At 40.6% G+C, this 17,231-nt stretch overlaps 1 protein-coding gene and 1 long non-coding RNA gene across 3 annotated transcripts in view; one reads left to right on the top strand and one right to left on the bottom strand.

Annotated features, from left to right (window-relative positions):
• The window catches only part of LOC113013128 (uncharacterized), a 23,612-nt gene extending 18,451 nt beyond the window's left edge, over positions 1 to 5,161 (bottom strand). For both annotated transcript variants that reach the window (XR_003270791.1, XR_003270792.1), the window contains exon 1: positions 4,210 to 5,161. This is a non-coding gene — a long non-coding RNA (uncharacterized LOC113013128). The remainder of the gene's footprint in view (positions 1 to 4,209) is intronic.
• calcoco1a (calcium binding and coiled-coil domain 1a) lies at positions 1,795 to 17,231 on the top strand. The gene is made up of 15 exons (XM_026153775.1): positions 1,795 to 2,062; positions 3,105 to 3,265; positions 3,356 to 3,458; positions 8,759 to 8,961; positions 9,135 to 9,347; positions 9,569 to 9,717; positions 9,810 to 9,879; positions 9,977 to 10,132; positions 10,501 to 10,755; positions 11,735 to 11,860; positions 12,072 to 12,167; positions 12,903 to 12,990; positions 13,169 to 13,416; positions 13,641 to 13,732; positions 15,230 to 17,231. Exons 2-15 carry the CDS (start codon positions 3,134 to 3,136, stop codon positions 15,255 to 15,257), a joined length of 1,959 nt encoding a protein of 652 aa, XP_026009560.1. The 5' UTR covers positions 1,795 to 2,062; positions 3,105 to 3,133; the 3' UTR covers positions 15,258 to 17,231.

The raw sequence follows: 17,231 nt of genomic DNA, 5'->3' as shown, positions 1-17,231 counted from the left end.
CTATGGGAAATCAGACACAACACTAAAATAAAATAAAATAAAATAAAATAAAATAAAATAAAATAAAATAAAATAAAATAAAATAGGGTGGCACAAAACCAGCAGAAATAAGCATATAGAATTAATTCATAAACAATACTTATGCTAGTATTTTTGGTATATCTGATTTTTCTGTGTTCCAGGGAACGCGTAAGACAACCATACTGAATTATGTTGAAGAATTCAACAGAAGAAATCTTTTTCTTTAATAATACCTAAAGCTAAACACGCATGTAAACAGTGGCTACTGAATAAGCCAGTCATCACAGTAGAACCTATTTAATTATCCCACTGTGAGAGCGAGCCACTATTTCCATCACCACTTTGCTCACACAGGCTCAGCACACTATTAATCCACTTAAACACAATTTATAGGGTCTCAGCATTGACTGTCCGTCGGCATAAAATTACATGAAGCATCCTTATAGTGTCGTCAACAGACTAAATTAGCCAAACTGGACTTACTAATTGAGGAGGAGTAAAGTATTGTGTGACTGGAGTGTCTCATCAATGAGCAGAGATAAATAGGCTGGCTATGGGCAATGAGCTAACATCAATAACTATAATAATACAGGCTGAGCATTATTTAACTTGTGGTTGTGGAGGACTAATAACCTTTAATAGAGAATGCTAACTTTTAATTTCCATTTCTGTTAAATAGGTTTTTGTTATTGATGGCTTTTTGCAGTTAAAGACTTATTTGCCATTTTAACTCTAATTTAAATTTAAATCATTTAATATAATCAGTTCAACTAAAACCAGTATTTTAATGTTTTTTTTTAATTAAAAATCTCAGAATAACACATTGTGAACCCAGATAGACAATACTACTACTGTAGCCTTGAGACCTATCTGCACAGCCATATCTGCATTTCTCTTCTGATATATCTGCAAAATCAAAACTATGAATTAAGGCAAAGCTAGAGATGGTGAACCCAGGCTGTTTTTAAAATTTGCAGCATAGAGAGACAGTGTACCCCCCCCCCCCCCCCTTTTATCTTGTATCTAATAGTGAAAGGACAAAAAGGCTGTGATATATTTTCATTGTGGGCTTAAAAGACCGCACTGTGTGTTTAGACTTGCATGTGTAATTTTGGTTTTCAAGATGGTATACTGCCATCTGCTGCCCGGCACTGTAACCTCGTCATGCGCTCTATTTGTCCTCATGTTTGAAGACGTTGTGGGATATCAAGCTTACCCTAAAGAAACTGCCAAATTGGGGCGCTTCCAAAATGCAGGATCACTGGATTATTTTGGAAAAAATTTTGGCTAAAATCCGAATTCCCCTCCATCAAATCTGGAACGTGGGCTGACGTCAGAGGATCTGCTGTGGTTCCTGATTTTCCTCATCAAAGTATAGATAATACATGAAGTGGAAAAGGCTCCCGTGTCCTGATTTAAACTAAAATAAATAGGCAAAAACTATACAACCTGCAATACTTTACCATCAAATTAAATAACCGTCATAGTGCGAAGTCTACCTGCATGGAAAATAATGCGCAGATTTGTTTACAGCGCAATGTAGCAAATATTTATGAACTCGAACAATCACTGCAAATAAAAACATCCGTTTTCATTATTACATCCGCTAAGAGTGTCTTCCTCTCATCGCAAATAACACACACTCTTTCCATTGGTGAACGAGCAGGACAGCCGCGGTTTGGCAGATATCCGATGCGAAAAACAACGGCGGCCGATGAGACGCGTCAGATTACATTCAGCGGATCTGTTAGTCTACTGTGAGCCTGGGGGTTGTAGTTTAAAAAGGAGTATCTCGGCATAGTTTCAGCTACATCGTGAACAACAGCTCCCATAATTCCACGGTGCAGAAGAAGCTGTGGTGCTTGTGTTTTGCTTTGGCTTTTTTGTTGTTATTTCGCGTTGTTGGTCCAGCTGAGCTCCGTGAGGAAAGCGAGTCTGCATCGGCCGTGTTCTTTCGTGGGTTTCTTGAGGACTGTCAGTCCGGTACCTCGCACGTAGAGGGCTCCTTTGGACCGTCTGCAGAGGGCTGAGGACCGTAAAGGTAACAAAGACATCAGAAACGGGTCGAGATAATGTGCGCAGATCTCTTTTGGTAGTTAACAAAGCCCTGCATTGTCTCTTATTATTTACATTTCCATCAAATTAACAAATATGACTAACGTGCACGGATTCAGGTCTGTCCGCAGTGCCTGTGTTTGTTTGTTTGTCAGCTTAAAGCTTTCATCGACGGGCATAACACTGTTTTCTTGACATGTGCTACTGTTGGGCCTTAAGCCTCGTGCCATGTAAAACGAGTCCACGGAAAGCTATTTTGATTACTGGTGTATTGTTTTACGCACTGTCTGTATTTTATCTTGTCCGAACGGATGTTTGTTTGCAAAACAAAAATAGAAAACTTGTATCATCTGTGATTATTGACTCTACCACAGGGAATAAATGTAAAGTACAGAAAGTTAATCCAAGTTTAAAGAACATGCTCGCTGTAAATCCTCATTGGGTTTAAAGTGCGCTTGCTTTATTTTTGTTCCTTTTGAAAATCTCATCATGCTTGTCTCTGCTGCTCTATTAAAATGTATATTTACCATGTGTTTCACCCTGTTTGTGTAACAGTGTACCATCACATCATAAATGTTGCCTATACCATAGTTATTACACCACACACAAAAATAGTGCTTTCGGTAGGCAAGCAGTGTGGTTAACTGCAGGGACACCACAAATTCGTGGCAAGTAACCTCGAGTGGAATCTGAGCCCATATCCTGCATGCTTACACGTGATGCTGTATAATAGCAAATGATTTTGAAGATGACTGAAATAGCCCCTGGTGACAACCTGTGTAACGTGTCATGTTGCCTTAAGACCATGCTGTCACTGAGGATTAGTTGTGCATCGGTGCTGTTTCCTTAAGTGTGCACTCAGTCTAGATCTTACACTGAACAAAAATACTTACACACTTGGGGCCTCTTGTTTGTTCAGCAGGGACCACCTCTTACCTATATTCCAGAAATAGCTGTGTAATGTAACTGTGCATGTTGGTTTCTAGGTTGATTTGGGGTTTGTTTGTTTTTTACCTTCTTTCTTGTAGGTGCAATAGAGCATTTGTTTTGTGTTGCCATGGACAAGGACTGGCAGGTGGAGTTTAGAAACGTGGGCTGCAGCTACTTTCCTGAGAGCAGAGTCGACTGCCACTACACGCTGAGCTCACGGCACATATGGGCCAGTAATGATTGGATAGGGCTCTTCAAGGTATTGCTGTTCTGACGAATTTCTGGAAAAGCAACTAAATAAATAATATCCAACTGGAAGTTAACACTGTGCACACATTTTCTTCTTCAGGAGGGATGGACATCAGTAAAGGAATACCACACCTTTGTATGGGCGCTAGCCCCGGCTGACTACCAAGAGGGCACAGATGTCAACTGCTGTGTTCAGTTTCAGGGTATTCATACCTTTGTTTTCTAACTGGGTTTACCTCCCATAGTCACACAGGATCTGTACTAGATCAGCACATAAAACCTTCAGCAGGAGATTGATGCCTCTGTAAAATGAATTGCTCTGTTGTTTACAAAAAGCTAGCAAATCACATGCTGAGTGGAAGCAAATGTTTATTCCTATCTTAAAATAATTCTTCAGCAGAAAAAAGGGGAAAAAATCCTTTGCACAAGAGAAATATCTAACTTGGTTTCTAACAGAGACACTCTCTGTCATGGTTTGAATTCATTTCTTTAGTAAGACAATGGCCCAAAGGCTGCTCTGCTGACTGCTGCTGCTCACTGGAGAATACAGTGTTCACTTTGTCCTGTGTGTCAGGGGCAGCTGATAAGCCTGATTGAGGGTGAGGGGCACGTGTGCAGCAGGTGTGGCATTGACCCCTGGTAAAGTGATTTATCGCTAACTTAAACATACTGTCAATGTCATTCTTCAGTACAGAGAAAGGAAACTAAAGAAAGTACAGATGGTTCCTTATCAGCAGCAATGCTGTGATTTAAAAAGAAGGTCGCCTCTTCTGTGACCTTAGCCGGTGCTCGAAGTTGAAATACAGCTCATAAACTTTACCGTGTGTCATTCCCTCTGTCTGTTTTCTATCTTGGCCCTTTGCTGTAGCCGTATTGTGAAACAGTAATTCTAAGTAAATCACTCCAAACATGAAGCTATGGTCTGTGTGAGATAATGATATTAGATCAACTTACTTTATAGGCTGGAAGGAGTCACAGAATAAGGCTGACTGCTTTGTGGTTAGTGTGGGAGGCAGGAGGTGTATCATCATCAGTTCCAGTATGCTTGGTTAAAGGTGCATGAAAAGGAAGCAGATTCAGGTGATAGTGAAAGTCTTAACGTTATGCAAGTAGCACAGCTGGTCTGAAAAGCAGTTATTTTGCTCTCAAAATTTGTAAGCCTTCAACTTTATGAGCGACAGTCTTATGCGAAACAGTGATTGCTGATGTGTTTTTATGACTAATAGCTTTGCTTATATTGGTAGATAGGCTGTAGTCAACAAGATTTATGAAGTGGTTAGGTACAAAATAAAGAAATGACCTGTTCTGCAAGTGTCTTTTAACTCAGCATTATCATACCCACTTTGTGCTCTACATTTTAATCAATCCAGTCCTGTTGGGCCACTTAAAATATCTTTATAGAACTGTTATGTTATATTTGTTGCAATTTCTCCTGCCCTCTTGGCCAGCTCTCTTTTGGAGAAGACGTTTTTACTGTCAACGATAGTTTTTACATCGATTCATAAAGGATATATAAAAGTCACTTTGCCAAAAACTGATTGTAGCTTCTACTTTGTGACGGGAATTTTCTTTCTGGCACATAATGACTCGATATCCTTCATGAGAGATACGTTTGACAGATTATAGGCCAGCTAGTCATTTACAGCGGTTTAAATAGCAGGAAAACATTTTTTGGCAGGACAGCTGAAAGCATGGACCGCGTCATTAACAGGATGTTTGTTGAATTGATACTAGATTAATTTCTGTGGTTTCAACAGGACATAGCAGCATAGCACAAACAGTCGAGGCGACTGAAAAGCTATTTTATAATGTGATAAACAAACACGTGTTGTTTAATGAGCGTTTAGCTTGCTGGAGCCAGTGTTGCCAACTCCTCAGTAAGGAAAATCGCTATTGGCTGTCCTAAAAGTCGCTAGAAGTCGCTAAATGACGTCAACGCCTAATTTGCATAATTGGTCATGCTAATCTAATTGTAACCTATGTTGTTGGAGAGAGAAATAACATCGTGGAAGAGACATAAAGTGAGTAAAAAAAAAGTCTTAAATGCATTTAGAGTTTATTTAGAACTACAAACTAAATTTCTTTTAGCAATTATTGTTTTTTTTAATGTCACAATTCCAACCCTGCTCCTTTACCCGGGCTTGGACCGGTGTTCCAGATCAACTGGCGTTTAGATCAACTGGCGTTGGTCGAACAGATGTGTGGCAGTCTTGCGTTTCAGGAGCTCCTACCGACAAACCAGCAAAAAAAACGCCAAATGTGTCATCTGTGACACTTGTGAGGTTATCTCAAACACACTCCGTCAGTCTTGATGCTGTTGAACAACAAAATGTTTAAAAATGTGGCGAGTTTACCTGGTGATATCCTCATGCGCGACGCGATCGCGAAAACAGCAAACAAGTAACACCACGCCGATGTTGTTCACAGGACAGCAAGAGTAAACGATCGGGAGACCCTTGTCGTCGTTATCGTTCCACTCGCACGGTTTGTTTCACCGAATTCAGCGTTTTTGCTCCACAACTAAAGCGAGCAGTTTACTTTGTGCACTAACATGGACTCGAGTCAACCAGCGCCACCTCTGGCCAAGTGCCACAGCCTACAGCCAGATCAACTTGTGACACACATCTGCACCACGTTTGAATTCGTGTCATGCACATTTGTACCTTTCAATTGTGTGTTTGTGCGTCATGCAAACAAACCTTTGAAATGAATGAAATGATATCATGTATTTAATATCAGCCTACATTTGTACAAAATGCCAAATGACATACACATAAGAATCACCATCCTGATATCAATACTTTTGCCCATACGAAAAATGTCGTGAACACACTAATATTTCACCAGTGTTGTAACATCACATGTCGTTAGCGTAGTCTGTCTGTGTCTTCCCTCTGCAAACAAACATGTTAGAGTTGGTTGTGATATACAGTCTGCATAAGTGTGGTCAATCTAATAAACATTTGTAAGGAGATGGCAGTTACTGTGAATGTACAGCAGGTGATTAGTAATAAACAGCCAGACAATGACTCTGACAATCTCATTCAATCTTGCAGACTGAATGCACCTTCTGTGGAAAGTGGTACCACACAGTGTGTGTGGACTTCCCCTGTGCAGAAGGCGACTACAAATGTTGTGGGTGCTAAATAAACAGAAAAAAGTGATCCCTGTTGTCTTTGCTTACTGATTGTTTTCAGTGTTGACAATCCACATTGCTGGCATTGCATCTTTCAACATGTTTGTGGGCAGATTTGGATGTACCAGGGGTAAGTGCAGCCACTCAGCCTCTACTCACTGTGATCATAGCAGCAGGTGCAGATGTGTCACAAGTTAATCTAGTAGTGGGCTATGGTCATGTGTTAGTGGTGGGAACAGTCATATCCACTCACTCTCACTGGCTGTTTATTACTAATCACTGTGTAACTGCTGTGGATTCACAGTAACTGCCGTCTCCTTACAAATCTTCATTAGATTAACCACACTTATACAGACTGTATATAACTCCAGCCATGTTGATGAATTGCCTATATTGGCTGGAAATATTCATTTTCAGGGAAAAGACACAGACAGACTATGCTAGCGACATGTGATGTTACAACACTAATGAAATATTGATGTGTCATATTTGTCCAAGGCGTATTTCATTGTTATGGAAAAAGAGAATATTAAAATCATGATGACCAATTGGAGTGGTGATGTCTATGACTTTGTGTATATAATTTGGAATTTTGTACAAATGTAGGCCAATAAGGAATATATGATATCATTTCATTCTTTTCAAAGGTTTATTTGCATGACGCACAAACACACAATTGAAAGGTACAAATGTGCATGACACGAATTCAAACGTGGTGCAGATGTGTGTCACAGGTTGATCTGGCTGTAGGCTGTGGCACTTGGCCAGAGGTGGCGCTGGTTGACTCGAGTCCATGTTAGTGCACAGAGCAAACTGCTCGCTTTAGTTGTGAAGCAAAAACGCTGAATTCGGTGAAATAAACCGTGCGAGTGGAACGATAACGACGACAAGGGTCTCCCGATCGTTTACTCTTGCTGTCCTGTGAACAACATCGGCGTGGTGTTACTTGTTTGCTGTTTTCGCGATCGGGCAAAATGACCCGAACATGGCGTGGTGGAGTTACTTTTGTGTGTCTGTGTTTATAGCCAGTAGTTTTAAACCGGCAATGACCCGAATAGCGCTCTGGTGGAGTTACTTTGTGTGGTGGTTTATACAGTTTTTAAACCTTGTGATCCACAAAACAGCATAAGAGTAAAAGAAGAACTGACTGCGTTACAGCACCCGCTGCTTGTTGAGAGTAAAAGCGATACGAGCTATCACGTCTTTTTTAGCGACTTTCTTTAGAAAAAAAGTCGCTAAGGGGTCTGAAAACTCGCTAAATATAGCGACAAAGTCGCTAAGTTGGCAACACTGGCTGGAGCTAGCTGTTTTTGACACTACAGGACAAAAGCAGAACATACAAAGTTGTTTAACTGCTTCTGTTACGCCGACGATGTTTACAACAAACATATAAATGGCGCAGAGAAGCTCAACTCGCAAAGCGCTTCAAGTTTTACGTGGAAAAAAAGCACCAAACTGCCCGAGAGTCACTTAAAACACCTGTTTAAAAGACTTTGGCCAGCTTAGCTAACCAGAGACGCTCTGCTATTTCAGGTACTCTGCGGTTTTTCACAAATGATACAACGAGAATGAATAGACGCTTACAGACCTCACAGCCCATGGGACACAAGTTACATAAAAACATCATCGTTTTGTCGCTCACCTGCCGTGAATGGCCGCACTGCTGCCACTAGTGGCCAGAAGCTGTATTGCAACATGTGAACCTGGTGTTACTGAATTGAAGTATTATCAGACAGTTTCTAAGACTAAATGAGAAGATAGCTTTATTTAATAAATGTTTTAGTTTAGCAGTGGGCTTAATCCAAGTTTGCAAAGCTAGGCCATTTTAGACTGCAGTAAGACAGATGACGAATTAAAGGCCATTAAGTTTACAGCGAGTAGTTTTTACTTGAATTTGTCAACCGTGTATTTTTAGTTGTCACAGCAGGGGAGAAGCAGGTCAAAGTAATGTCTTCCTAGTTCCATTAAGTTTCCTATTTCATGGCAATAAAACAGAATGTGCAAAAGGGGGACCTCCCCTAAGTGGAATACAGCCATTATTCATACACTTTCCCTACTTTGACAAGTCAAAATGTTTGCTGTAAAAAGGGTCTGTGAAATGGATTTTTGATGGCAAACACATCATCTTAACCAGCAATATAATACAAATAAATGTATTAGACTCATAGTTCATATTTACCAGAACATTAATTTAAATTGTGATTAGATGTTCCAAAATTATAGGTATGTAATTTAGACTGACTAAAAGTATAATGGGAAGTAGGGTCTAAATTAAAGCATGGCTACTTTGAAAAACAATTATTCTTCTCTGCAGATTGTAATATAACCTTTTGCTTTTTTTGCTTTTTTTTTAAATCACTATTTTAGCTTCCTACCTACCCAAGCCCAGCTCCCAGGAGTATGAGTTCGTATATATTGATGCTAAAGGGAAGGTGTGCTCTCGCAGCTCTAAATTCACTTTTTGTGCACCAAAGCCACTTGAGGATCTGGTGACTCTTGAGGAAGACTCCCATGGAGAGGAGGCAGGCACAGATATGCTGCTGGTAGTCCCCAGGGCTGAGCTGCTGCAGGTGAGTGGATAAGATACTGCATGGGAGAGTGTGTGTTTTCAGTTTTGCAAAATTAACGAGTGCTTATAAAACACATCTGCTGGGGGGGGGGATCAATACTCTTGTTTACTGCAGTTACACAAAGACGGGCACACAGTCATGCTGCTTGCTTCCTCTGTTCTCTGTCTTGTTAGAATCGACTGCAGGAATGTCTGCGAGAGCGCGCTGAGCTTTTGCAGGTGCAGGAGGCGGTTAAAGAGCAAAGAGAGAAAGAGAATGAGGAGTACAAGCGAGCGAGAGAGGCCTGGGACAGAAGACGCAAAGAGCTGGAGGGTGATATCGCCAGGCTTCAGAAAGAGCTGAACCAAACTCTAGAGAAGCTTGATGAGCTGCAGAAGAAGCAGAAGGTGATGTATGAAGCTTATGCAAATGGTGGGCACAGTCATTTGATTAGAACCGATGTGCCTGCTTCCATTTCCCTACAGCAGTGCCCTCATTCTCAGATAAAGCATTTCTGCTTAAATAATGTCCCTGTGTGTTAAGTGTAAAAATGTAAGCAGGAGACATTTAAGAAATTGCCCGAGTTCTTATATTAACACAAAAATTAAACACGCCTCTGGTCTGTTAGGAGGAAAAGGCATTAGGAGAATCACTAGCCCAGGAGAAAACTGCTTTAATGGATGCCAGGGAGGCAAGCAAAGCGCGAATCCGAGAGCTAGAGGACGACATCAAAACCCTGGCACAGAGAGCTGTGGAAAAAGAGACCGAGTTAGAGAGGTTTGACATGGTTTTCTCATTTGTCCTTCTTTTACTTTTATGTGGGTCCTGTGAATAGTTTTGATTGTCTATAACAAAATCTGTATGTGCAGAATTAAGGAAAGAGCCAGGAGGGCAGGAGCTCTGAGAAAAGAAGAGGAGAGTGAGAGAAGAAGCCTGCAGGTGCACAGTTCAAAACATACTGTGTAACATAGTAAAACATGGTCCTCCCCCCCCCCCCAACATCTCAGTTTTCCCATCTCTTGCCTTTTTTCCTTAGACTAAGCTGGAACAAACAGAAAGCGAGCTCAAAATCCTGTCAAAGGAGTTCCAGGGCCTGAGGAACTCCCTCGCCCAAAGAGACACCAGTGTCCTGCAGCTTCAAAACACCATCACCACCCTCACCCAGAAACTCACCACAGCCCACAGGAAAGAGGTCAAACCAAAGGACTTATTAATGAATGTTTTAGTGGTTGAAACTCGACCAGGATGCTCACTCAGAGGATGTAAAAATAGGATTTTTGTTTGTTTGTTTGTTTTCAACTCGACTCTTGTGAAATGTGTTACAAGTATTTGGACATAAAATCAGAATTGATTTTTGGGGGGAAAGTGATCACTGCTACTTTATTTGGAACATGTTTTTTTGTATTTTAACTCAGCAATTATGTTTTAAAAGAATTACAAACAAACAACAATGACCAGTTCAAATCCACTCTTAGATATTTTTGGGTCTGGCAATATACAGAAAATCACCTGAAGTATGAGATGAGTAACCAACATGGTTTCTTGGTCCTTTATGCACAGGCGGAAAATGAGGCATCTCTGAAAGAAATGCGTAGCCTGCGTGAGCGGCTGCACATGAGCGAACGAGCTGCTGAGGGCTTGAAGAGTGACCTCAGCTCTATGGTTGCCCAGAGGGATCAGGGGCAAGCTGAACTGCATCAGGCTCGCCTTCAGGCTGCTCAGCTCACCCTTCAGCTTGCAGATTCCAGTCTGGCCCTGAGGGAGGGAAGAGCCCACTGGGCCCAGGAGAGGCAGAACATGCAGCGCTCGGCTGAGGTACTGCATCGCTGTAGAGCATGAAATCTGGAAAATGTAGAATGTCACTAATAAATGCCACGAGGTTTCAAAGTAAAATATTCCCATGGCATCAATAACAAATGTATGCAGCATAATAAAAGAAGAAAAAACGATCAGTTTTTAAATGCTTAAAGAGAAATGAGAAAAGGGAGATTTATATCAATATTAGCAGGTGCAACATTATGTTGATATGAAGGTGCAAGGGAGAGGGTAGCAATATATTGCTATTATACATCTGAACAGTTTGTTATATTTTTGATAAAAATGGTTTAAGTATGTCACACCCAGTAGACCTGATTTTATTTTTACAAGTCTTTGTTTTGATTCAAAGTTGTTGCAGGGTTTTGTATTTGTAATATTTGGTATATGTAACATTCGACATATGAAGTGGATATTAATAATAATGAGAAAAAGAACAAAATGTTCTATAGTTCTCAAAATGGGCCTATATGGCTGGTTCTACTAAAAGTACTGGGTCACACCTCTGACTCTTTGAATTCAGGTGTGTTCAATCCTATTGCCTGATGTGTATTACATGAAGTACCTATTCTGAAGAGCTTAAATTGAGCGTGGTACCGTAATATGATGCCACCATTGCAATGAGTCAGTTTGGGAAATTTCTTCCTCAATCAACTGTAAGTGGTATTATTGGAAAGTGGAAGCATTTAGGAACTACAGCAACTCAGCCATGAAGCGGCAGAGCATGTAAAGCTACAGAGAGCAGGGGCCCCAACGCTATTCTGACCCAGTAACTCCAGAGTTTCAAACTCCCTTAATATCAGCATGGAAACTGCACCAGGAGCTTCATGGCTGAGCAGCTTCTGTAGGTGTAATGTGTAGGTGGTATGACATCGAGTCAATATTTGAGTCCATAACCTAAAGATCGAATGGCAGAGGCAAATAAATTATATATGAAGTAAATACAGTAAGTAGTAGTGTCTGTGTGTCACCCTCATAGAAAGACCATGAGCGTTTGGAGAAACTCAGCCAAGAGATGCAGGCGATGGAGGAGAGGCTGCAAGAGGAAAGGATGGAGAGAGTGAAGCTAGAGGTTGAGCTTGGAAGAGAAAAAGATTGCAACCGGGTGAGAGAAGCTGCTTCATATACATTATAGCCTACTCTGTATCTGTGTGAACAAATAGTTTTGTTTGAACTGGCAAAAACAAGGTCAAACTCAGAATGAGCATCATTTAGATGTTGGCTGTTTACTTCTAGAACATCACACAAAAGTCAAAGTGTCTTTCGAGTGGGTCTAATATACCTCACCCTGCTGTTTTGTGATATCTGGCTTGTAGGTTCAGCTGAGTGAAACCCGTAGGGAGCTTCAGGAGCTGAAGGCCAGCCTGAGGGTTGCCCACAAAGAGAAGGAGCAGCTGCTTGCAGAGAAACAGGTTAGAAACCTTGTCTGCCACGGTGCATGATTTGAATCAGTACTGACAGAAACTAGTTTTAAAAAGCAGCGAACGATAAACTCTGGGTGGGTAGTGTACTTATTTAACACTGTGCGTGTGTGGTGTCACAGACTTTGTGCCATTATCAGTTGCTGAGGTCTCATGGTTTAGTTTTTAAATGTAAATCTAGTTTAGTGTGTGACTATAAAGCCTGGGCACACCCCTGCAATTTTTTCTAAAATCTTTGTATTAATAATGAACACACATCCTTACTGATATAACAACAGTAATACTCTTATTGTGAATGACCCTGCTGTTGGGAATCATCTCCCTGTGGTTGTCCTCTTGTTATTGTGCAATATAATTTGTTTACAGTGCAATATAAATCGGTGGATTTCAGGGCAGTCGGTGCTGTTGTTGTTAAAGTGCCTGCAGAGTTTTGTTGGCTAACTACCATAACATTTTCACTCTGAAGGCAGAAGTAAATATTCAGTTCTTTTTCTAAATTACTGTCCAGCCTAATTATAACTCCAGCCATATCTAAGTACAACAGCCAATGTGCGGCACATGAGAAACCAAGGAAGGACTTAAATGTTCATTGTACTGTGGTAACATTTATATAATGGCAAATGTTTCCGTTGTGTTTTCACAGTGCAATAATGTTACGTAGTGCTGGTTTGAAGAGGTCTGACATTTTGAGGGTTATAAGGGTGATGACTGCATTTTTCACCACAGGAGTTGATGGAGTACATCTGTCAGCTGGAACAGAAGATGGGAACAGTTGCAAGCGCCAAGTGGAACTCGGCCCCAGTTGCCTCTACAGGTGAATTGAGCTACACATCAATCTACTGTATGCCCTGCAGATGTGAACAATAAAAGTGTTAACTATCATTCAAGAGCCACACTAAATATTGTTCAGATTGGCCCGTGTTGTGGACGACAAGAGCAGCGCTCTGAGGAAAAGTGACCGCTATTTCTTAACTAATGTTTCTGTCTGGCAGGCCGTCCTGACAGTGTGTCATCTGACTCGGAGGATGAGAACCCAGAGGCTTTGCAGATCCTCCACCCCCCGACCCCCCTGGCACACTACAGCCTATGTGAGCAGGGGCAGCCTGACTCGTTGCTCCTTGCCACCCCTCCTCTCTCCCCCAGGGAGGTAAGCAGGAGGGAAGTGGTCATCAACCAGCCGGCACCGCTCTCCCTTCCACACCAGGCCACCGCTGACACTCTGGCACACAGCTCTGATTCGGTGAGACGTGCACCATAATTATATGTGATATTGAAACTGAGCTATGCCTTCATGCTGATAGCCATGCACACCAGTTAAACACGGGCAGTGGGTCGTTTGATATAGACATTATCTCCTAGTACCAATTAGGCTGCTAGTGTGCAAGTTATTGGATGGTAATAGCTGCTGGATAGATATGTGTTAAGTGTCATCCTGTGCGTGTGTGTGTGTTTTACTGTATTAAGGAGGAGGAATGCGATCCACGTGAGTGTAGAAGGAACAGCTCTGGGGAGGAAACGGCTCTTTTGTTGCCTGACCCCATGGATACTTTTCTCAGGTACAGCTTTCCACTACAAACGCGTACCCTTATATGTTTATACATGTAACACTTACTCTTTATACCCATTACTGTGAAGTGTTAACGGAGTAATACTCTTTTTCTTTTCTTTTTTTTAACCAGTATTAAAGTATAAACTTTATGTATTTACAGAAAATTAGGTTAAAATGTTAAAAGCCAAAGTTATCCCTTTGATTTTGATCAGCGTTAGGATGGGGTACGATAGTACAGATCATAGAATACATTGCATTGTTAAAAAGTCTTTTTTACCAGTGAAAGAGAGACAAAGTGTACAATATCTAAAGAAGCAAAGATTTGTGATCATTTTTCTTCTTCTTTTAAACACTGAAAAGACCTTAATTCACAAACAATACCTCCATATTAACATGCACCATGCTATTTTCAGATTATTGCATTAGTAGTAACAATCTATTAATATCATATCTAATAATATATCCGTGATGAGGGCCATGCTACGGCAGACATAGTACTTATATTTTGCTAATATGTGTAGTACGGGACAGTTTTTACTCAAGCATATTTGTTCTTCAACCCCTTCCTTTTACTATTACAAGGAAGTATTTAATGTCGCAGATGATATAACAGTTTCATAAACTGCTAGTGTTATAGCCTCTAAAAGTCAGAAATAACTTCTTGTCGGCACTCAAAATACACTGAAGGATATTCTCAATAAAGGGTGTAGGATTGCTAAACACGTGAGGGATTGCAACAAATTGTGCACAGGTGAAGATTTAAGGTTCAAAAAAGATTTGCGTTGCTGACTGCATATGGAAATGAAAATTTCTCTGAGGCAAAACAAGCCACCAGATATCACCCCGTCGTGCTGGCTGGTTTTAAACTCTAGCATCGTCTTTATATTTTATGAGCTCATGACTTGATTTGTGTGTACAGTCTTAGTCGGCAAAGTAATTAAAGAACAAAGCCACTATAAAACTGCAGTGGGGTAAAAAGTATCATATTTCTCCCTGGAACATAGAAAAGTATCTCAAAACTGGGGAGTGAACTAATGTATGTATGCCTGAGTAAATGTACTCCGTTACTTTCCTTCACTGGCTTCTCGCAGAAATGGTTTGATGCGTGCACAATGAATTCAAAGGTATCTAATGCACACAGACATGTGCAACTAGTTATTTATGGTGGCACGGTGAATATGACTCGAAGATGGAAGTTTTGAATACGTGGTCGTAAAAGAAGTTGAGTCAGGGTGAAGCGAGGGAGGCTGTTTGAGACACATTCGGGGCATGGGAGGGGCGAGATGGGAGGACAAGGGGACAGACGAGTTGACAGCAAGCTGTAGCAATGATTTACCTGAGGGGTGTACCGCAGTCACGGGCCAATTTTCAGCATCATTAAGGCTCTCGCTCTCCCACTCACCCACTCCTTTCGTCTCGCCTGCTCTTTCAACCAGAATGTGTGTTTCTTTCCATTTTTAACACACTCACACATCCTTTCTCTCTCCTTTGTTTCTTCCTCCAGTGGTTCAGCTGACACCTCGCTCTGGTAACCAGTGGACACCTACCCACAGCAAGTGATCAAAAAGGGAAAGAGGGACCTTGTTGTTTCCGCATTACTTCCTATAACAAGCACAAATACAGCTTATGCTCTATATACAGACAGAATTTTAATATGCAATTATGTTGTATCTGCCATAAACCTTGTTTTTTGTCCTTCTAGATTGCTGTGTTTTTACCCTGACTGTTTTTGCCAGCGGTGGCAGGTCAACACAATATTTATGACTGACATAAGAGTGGTGCACAGTTTGAAGCAGCAGGCTTTTAGACGTGGGCTCTGGCATTTGAGAGTTTGCAGGCTGTAGCAGAATGATTTCTGTTGAATCATTGCTATGTCGAGAGCTTTACGATGGATGTTATGTCGTTTTTATGGCATTTGTGATCAGGAGTCATGACAGGCACTGTAATTATGATGTTTTGTGCAGGCCCAGCTCCGCTGGAAATCATAGCAAAACTCTCTTCCAGCATTAAATTCTCCACAGCAGCTTCGAGCACTTTTCATGGCGGCATAAAGTAATGATACAGCATCATGCTAAATTATATTGCAGTAATGTAGGTCTATGACATCATATTTCTCCTCCATTTACTCAGAACTAAGATTTGATTTGAACTTTCTTGTATGCATTAGCAGGTGATTGTTGTCATGCAGATGCAGTTAAGGTGATTTAGGGATGCTGACGCTTAGGACGAGCTTTTGAAATAGAAAGCTTATTCAACAGATTGTGCTTCAGGTCTATTTAAATAGGGACGACATGCAACTTTCTACTTGAGTAACTTCACATAATCGTTATTATGAAATTAATGTTTATTAGCTTTACACTGCAAAGCTGCAATTTTTTTTATTTATTAATGAACCTGGGTTTATTGAAATTCTCTAGCTGCTCATTCGGGATATTTAGCATCAGCCTTTATTACAGCTAGATTGCACAGAAATCATGGTGATGCAGTTCTAAATTTGTGCCTAAAATAATGAAGTAGAGTCATCTTTATAGATCCTGACATCAGAATCATGGTGTTGATACTTTCCCCCAGCCCTGAGGTAATATACTGCCTAATAAAAGAAATGCTGCCTACGTTTTAATCAATATTATATGCATTTTTCATGATTTTCTATTTATAATTAATTTGAGTTATGCTGCAATTAAACTATATTCAGGTTTAGTTTGAAACAGGTGTACAGTTTTCACAGTTTGTGCAATGTGTAACAAAATTTTCCATGCTTGGCTAAGAGAATTTACTAGATACCTTGATGCTTGATTTTATCTGCTGTATTTGCACCCTATTTTTACTAGAGAAGAGTTTTTAGATGAAAAGTTGATATTGATACTCACCAATATGCCATCTGTGTCCTTCATCATTGTTATCATAACCATTACCCACGTGTGTTGTGTTTACTCACGTTTTATCTCTTTTCTATTTTTACTTTATGCTTTCAAATACTTTAATGGGTTGTTTAAAGGTTACGTTGTTGCAAGGTATTGGTGCTAATGGAAGGGAGTGATGCCAACATCGTATGGTAAAGGTAGATGTAAAAAAATACATATGGAAGGAATTGATCCTAATGTTTAAGTTTATAAAATTAGGAGTGAAAGAAGTAAACGTCTTTCCGACGCCTCATTTACCTTGTGTTACACTACATATGTGGATGGTTGAAAGGTTTTAAGGAGCCCCGTGTTCTTTCCCAGAAGATGGCACACTAAACGTATTCTCAGTAGTCCTTGTTTGTAGTTGTAATCTGACTTTATGTCTCAAGGAAGTTATCTTTTTGTTGTTCCACTGAGATCTCCAGTACGAGTGCTCCTCATCAGGACACTGTCTCACACCGCAATAAAACTCCAGTGGTTACGGTTTGTTTTGAACTTCTGTATGTGAAGGTTATCCCACATGTACACTGTGTATTTTCTTACCAGTCATGTAATGGGGTTTGGGTGGGGTTCTGCATAATAAAAACGTTTATGTATCCATTA

This window comes from Astatotilapia calliptera, chromosome 20 (assembly GCF_900246225.1).
Source record: "Astatotilapia calliptera chromosome 20, fAstCal1.2, whole genome shotgun sequence".
Lineage (NCBI taxonomy): Eukaryota > Metazoa > Chordata > Actinopteri > Cichliformes > Cichlidae > Astatotilapia > Astatotilapia calliptera.
Note: the sequence above shows the minus strand (reverse complement) of the source record. Positions and strands in the feature narration are given on the sequence as shown.

Excerpts from the sequence above, each read along its gene's own strand:
- calcoco1a (XM_026153775.1), top strand. The coding sequence starts at position 3,134 with ATGGACAAGGACTGGCAGGTGGAGTTTAGAAACGTGGGCTGCAGCTAC. Across the intron at positions 12,168-12,902 it reads AGCTGCTTGCAGAGAAACAG|GAGTTGATGGAGTACATCTG; the intron begins GTTAGAAACCTT and ends TTTTCACCACAG. Across the intron at positions 13,417-13,640 it reads TGGCACACAGCTCTGATTCG|GAGGAGGAATGCGATCCACG; the intron begins GTGAGACGTGCA and ends TACTGTATTAAG.